Source organism: Hordeum vulgare, chromosome 6H (genome assembly GCF_904849725.1).
Source record: "Hordeum vulgare subsp. vulgare chromosome 6H, MorexV3_pseudomolecules_assembly, whole genome shotgun sequence".
NCBI classification, from domain to species: Eukaryota; Viridiplantae; Streptophyta; class Magnoliopsida; order Poales; family Poaceae; genus Hordeum; species Hordeum vulgare.
The window spans coordinates 45,759,516-45,765,431 of NC_058523.1; the positions used below are offsets into that span (position 1 = coordinate 45,759,516).

Consider the following 5,916-nt stretch of genomic DNA (forward strand, 5'->3'; position numbering starts at 1 on the left):
TACTGCTCCTATGCTGCATCGCCCTTTCCTCTTCAAGGGAAAAACCAACGCAAGCTCAAGAGACGACAAAAGGATTTCTGTCGCCGTAGCAGTGTGCGCTGGAGACGGCGTGGGAGAGGGATGGAGCGGAGGGACTGGGGGTGGCGCGACGAGGGTTCGCCTTTTCTGCTCACGGGAGTGGGTCGGGCCAGCTCGGAGCCTTCAGTTGTATCGTTCGCTGCTAGTTTGGCCTTTAACATCTTGCTTCTTCCAATGGAAGGCTTTCGCCCTGCGTTAGAGCAACTCCAATGGGGTGACCCATATTGTCCGTTTGGGTCATCCAAAAGAAAAATTGACCCGACCGGGCGACCCAAACGGACGCGTTTGTCCGCCTGATGTCCGCTTGTTGTCCATCCCAACCCAAACTAGGCGCAAAACTGGGCCACAAATGGGTCCGTGACAGACAAAACTGGGTGCTCCCGTCGTCCGCTCTTCCCCTCTTGTGTCCACCCTTGTCCCACCTATCAGCGGTCCGTCCCTCCTCAAGGCCGCTGCCTGTGGAAGTGGCCGATGACCCACCGCGAGTGCTGACGTTTCCCATCTCGACGCGAAACCTCCTGGAGCGATCCCTGCTCCTCGCGGCAGCAGGCTCCGGTGTCGGCAGCGGCTGTTCGGTGGCGAGGAGGGTCGCGATGGAGGGGTGCGGGGCGCGACGATGGCGGGATAGAGCGGGATGGTCGGGGTGGTCCGGAGCCAGGCGGCGACACACGCGGCGTGGAACGCGTGGCGGCATGCCGGGAGCAACCGCAGCTTGGTCTTCGACCTAAATGCGAGAGGCAGACGACGCAGTCCGGGGAGCTCCTAGGCAGCGCCGCCAGCGCAGAAGGTATGGTGAACCGGGGCAGTGACTCGATCCGATCCTTCTTACCCTCGTCCTTCCCGTGCGGCCCGGGCAACGGCGAGGGTGGGGGAGACGGGCGCGAGCGGCTGAAGCGGTCGCGGAGGCAGGCGCTGATGGAGAGGGAGGCGACGACGACGAAGGCAAAGAGCCCGAGGATGATGGGGATGCAGTAGAGCATGGAGGTGCCGATGTTGTCGGCGTGCCTCGACGGAGGAGCCGATGGGACAAGGACGCGAAGACCGCCCTGAGGAACAACGCTGGCGGGTCGGCGGTGGCGAGGTCGTGCGCTAGGCGGCGCGGGGAGCGAAGGAAAGATGCGTCTTCCACGCCAGCAGCCTCACTTGTCCGCTTTTTTGCATCTCGTGCATTGGGTTCGCCCATCGATCACCCGTGTTCACCTCATGTCCGCTAGGCGGATGGACAACCCAAACAGACAAAATTCATGTCCGTGTGGATCGTTTCGTTCAAGTTGCTCTTCTCTCCCTAATAATAAAGCACCGGTGGCTTCTGTCGTCCGTCGTGGCATTTTTGCAGAAAGACCCCTATAGTTTCCTCTAATTAACCTGCAGTCCGTTTATAAGTGAGGCCGAACCGTTTTGTTTCACATTTTACACAAAACCCCCTTACTTTCGTGCTAAATAACCCGCGGTCCAAATTGTACTCAGAGCGAATCATTTTTTTTTACCTAAACCCCTCACATATGCGTTAATAACCTCGAAGTTCATTCAGAATAAATATGTATTTTCAAATAATAATATCTTTTAAACCGTAAATTCAATTTAAACGTGTTATATATGAAACTTGATTAGAAAAATGTGTAGAGTTTGAATATGTTGTTATTTTACATGTTAAATATTTTTACAAATACTATATAGGATACAATGCTAATTAATATTTGTCTTTATTTCGTACCGACTATTTATATTGTAACATGTTAACTTAAGCATCAATATTTGGAAAATGTTATAATTTTTGGACATGATGTACTTGCACTCGGTTCTTTTTTGTACATATTTTATAATCTAAGACCTTACGTGCGCACCTTTTTTTATAGTATCCACGCGCGTTTTTACCAATGAACTATACTTTTTTATTATTCATTTTTCTCCTGTTGCAACGCACGTGTGTAATTGTGCTAGTAGAAAGAAAAAAAGGGAAGCGTTACTCCTCCTTTGGCTCCAGCTGTACACAAACTCACGCGTGTTGGCACATCGGTACGTAGGAAAACCCGTGACGCTCGCCGGTACATGCCCACATTCATGCTCTCGGTCGGCCGGTCCGAACATACATACATCTCTTCCCGCGGCCGAAAATGGAAGTAACAATAATCCCACCATAGAAATAAGGTGGGGGAGGTGGCTCAACAACACTGCGGGTCGGGCCCGGCCCAGCCCGGTCTGGTCAACGGTCCACCACGTCCTACGTCGTGCCTGCCAGTCTCTCCACACGACGACGGCCGGCCGGCTAATCCCAGGGGCCAGTCTGCTAATCATCCTCCATTTTGCTGCAATAATCCCTCACTTATGAGTTGCCAAGGAGAGAGCATTCCGATTCTTTATTACCACCCTCGTTTAATCATCAGCGAGCAGAGCAGAGCAGCTGAGGCCCATCCAGATCCAGCTCGGCACGAGAAAGTTTCAAAGCATCTCTCCTCTCTCCTCTCTCTCTCTCCGTCTCGAGAAGAGTCTTCCTCCTTGGGAGGAGGCAGGCAGGCAGCAAGCAAAGCCCAGCAAGCAAGCAAGGGAGCTGACTCCGTGCCGCCTGCTGCCCCAGATCTAGCCGGGGTCGGGGGAGGGCGCGCTGGGGTCGGCGTCGGAGATGAAGGCCTCGCTGCGGAGCCGGCAGGAGCCGCGGCGGGTCAGCAACGGCGTCATCATCGCCGCCATGCTCCTCTCCCTCTGCGTCCTCAGCATCGTCAAGGCCAGATACTGCTCCACCCCCTTCGGTATGTCTACTATCTTCTTCTTCTTCTTCCTCCTCCTCTTTCCCCTTCTGTTTGCTGTCGAGCTTGCTGGTTCTTGGATGGACGGGTGGATGAGAGCTTGGATGTCTGCAGGCAAGCCGGACGACCAGCTCAAGGAGCAGATGAACTCCAGCATCCGGATGGAGACCGACGACGACGAGCCGGCCCCCGCCGCCACCACGGTCGGAGGTAAGCAAGCTGTCTTCCGGATCGATTGACTTGTTCGGCTCAGCTAGCTAGAACCGGCCGATTGCTGATTTGGGGACGAAATGTATGTTGCTCAAGACTGTTTCTTTTTCCCTGGCCAGTTTCAGAGGAGGACGCGGAGGAGGATGTGGAGGAGGACAGCGCCGCCCCGGTGCCCAAGGTCACCACGGAGAGGGCGGAGAAGACTGCCGTCGTCTCCGGCGCCGGCGCGGGGAGGAAGGATAAGGATAAGGGGAAGGGGAAGAAGAAGAAGCCGACCTGCTTCATGACGAGCAAGCGTTCGGAGCGGTGCGAGGCGGCGGGGGACATCCGGGTGGTCGGCAACGCCTCCACCATCTACATCGACTCGCTGGACAGGGAATGGAGGACCAAGCCGTACGCGCGGTACCACGACCCCGTCGCCATGACCCACGTCCGGGAGTTCGTACTCAAGCCCTTCCCCGCCGACGCCCCGCCGCCGGCGTGCACCAAGAACCACTCCGTCCCCGGGTTCGTGTTCTCCAACCGCGGCTTCTCCGGCAACCTGTACCACGACTACACGGACGTGCTGGTGCCGCTCTTCCTCAGCACCCGCAAGTTCAAGGGCGAGGTGCAGTTCCTGCTCAGCGACCTCAAGCCGTGGTGGGTGGCCAAGTTCCGGCCGCTGTTCCGGCAGCTCAGCAACTACGAAGTCGTCGACGTCAACAACGACCTGGAGGTGCACTGCGTGCCCCGCATCGTCGTCGGCTCCGACTTCCACAAGGACATGGGCATCATCCCGTCCAAGGCCGCCGGCCACGTCTCCATCGTCGACTTCAAGCGCACCCTCCGCGACGCCTTCGGGCTGGAGCGCGCGGCCGCGTCCCGCGGCGGCGCCACGGGCGCCGGTAAGCCCCGGCTCCTCATCATCTCCCGCAAGAACTCGCGCCGGTTCCTCAACGAGCGGGAGATGGCGGCCGCCGCCACCGCCATGGGCTTCGACGTGCGCATCGCGGAGCCCGACCAGCACACCGACATGTCCACCTTCGCGCGGCTGGTGAACTCCGCGGACGTGATGGTGGGCGTGCACGGCGCGGGGCTGACCAACATGGTGTTCCTCCCCGCGGGGGCCGTGCTGATCCAGGTGGTGCCGTTCGGAGGGCTGGAGTGGCTCACCGGCGTGACCTTCAAGAACCCGGCGGCGGACATGGAGGTGACGTACATGGACTACAACGTGCAGCTGGAGGAGAGCTCGCTGCTGGAGCAGTACCCGCGGAACCACCAGGTGCTCACCGACCCCTACGCCGTGCACAAGCAGGGGTGGGACGCGCTCAAGGCGGCGTACCTGGACAAGCAGAACGTCCGGCTGGATCTGGACAAGTTCAGGGCCACGCTCCGGGACGCGCTCAGCCGGCTGCCGCCGGCGGCCTGAGCCTGCCCTGCTCGACCACGCCCGTCCCTGATTCGGTAGATATAGGTCCGTGTATATCTATCTGCTCTGCTCTGCTCCGTGCCTGCCTCGTTTTGCTTGACTTGATTCTTGATTTCTTCTTCTTCTTCCTCCTCTTCCTCTTGCTCTTCTTGTGGTAAGATCCCATTGACGGCGAGCAAGAACATGTGGTTACACAACATGTTGCTTCATACCCTTTTGTGATTATTTGTTTCTTATATCTATTAATTAATTTACAAGAAAGATGCCAAGAACATATGGCAGTCGGCCTTCTTCTCCGTTTTGTCGATCCATGAATCCATGCCAAGAACATATCGCAGCTATTTCCTCCCTTGGTCCAACTCCATTGGCAATGGCATGTCAGAATCCATGGATTTGCACCGGAGAAATTTCTTGGTCATGGGGGGAGAGGAGGAGGCGCCTGCGACTTGGCCAGCTCCTGCTCCGTGTCAGCTAGTAGCCGATTGATAGGATTGTCTGGATCGTCGTCAGCTGCCGCGAAGCCGTGGATCGATTTCGTCAGCTGATCGATGTGTTGGTTGATTGTTCGGCCAGCGGAATGGAGGAAAGGAGAAAAGAAATCAAAGTTTGGCTGGTTCGTGGGCGCGTCGCTGTCGCCGAACTGGGGGGCTGCCAACTCCGAGCTACCTCCGGCCCCTGCCAGCCAGCGTCATCCCATCTCGTTGTGACATCGTGTGAGGCGCACGGGCTGCCCGAAGCTTCGGTTGCCTTCTTCTCTTGGCCTTTCCAGGGGAAGAAATGTCAGCAGCCGCCGTGTCGCCGTCCCAGCTAATTATTTTTCTTCCACGCTTCGCCGTCTGGTTAAAAGGCAGGCTTATTCAACGAGGCCTTTTTGACTGTGGAACTATTCAACGCGCATCTTCACGGCCGGACCACTAATTTTTGTGCACGAGAGGGAAATTTGTTGCCTAGATTAAAAATTAATTATTTTTTCTAAACACATACATACCCTCGCAAAACGTGCTCACGCACACCCTATCCTACAGAGGACAAATTCAGCACGATGTGGCCCTGGTTTGTAAAAATGTAGGTATCTCGGCCCTTCTCCTATCACCAGGTAGATGACGGTAGGATATAACAACCTATCGCCTAGCCTCTGACGATAGACCACTTATCCACATCAGCACAACCTAACGGCCTTCAGCCTCCGCCGTCGACCCTATCGTCAAGGCCCGCCGCCGACCCTACCGTCAAGGCCATTGGAGGTAAGTTGTTATACGTACCGTTGGAGTCTGTCGTGGGTATAAGCCTGACAGTAGATGTGTAGGGTACGAATGAGATGGGCAGAGTCCCAGCTACGGCGAGCATGTATTAGTTCGGGCCCCTCTGCGGTGGAGGTAATAGCCCTACGTCTCAGTGCTCTCGGAGCTTGTTGTCGAGTGGAATATGGAATACAATGATTTGCTAACCCCTCTACCAGTGGGGGGGGAGGCTTAT

General features: G+C 56.4%; 1 protein-coding gene and 1 pseudogene across 1 annotated transcript; one reads left to right on the top strand and one right to left on the bottom strand.

The window, feature by feature from the left end:
- Positions 1–232: 232 nt before the first annotated feature.
- LOC123405046 lies at positions 233–1,283 on the bottom strand (annotated as a pseudogene).
- Positions 1,284–2,256: 973 nt separating this feature from the next.
- On the top strand, positions 2,257–4,649 carry LOC123402024 (alpha-1,3-arabinosyltransferase XAT2-like). Its single transcript, XM_045095879.1, has 3 exons — positions 2,257–2,825; positions 2,937–3,032; positions 3,152–4,649. The coding sequence occupies exons 1-3, from the start codon at positions 2,699–2,701 to the stop codon at positions 4,438–4,440; spliced, it is 1,512 nt and encodes a 503-aa protein (XP_044951814.1). The 5' UTR covers positions 2,257–2,698; the 3' UTR covers positions 4,441–4,649.
- The last annotated feature ends 1,267 nt before the right edge of the window (positions 4,650–5,916 follow it).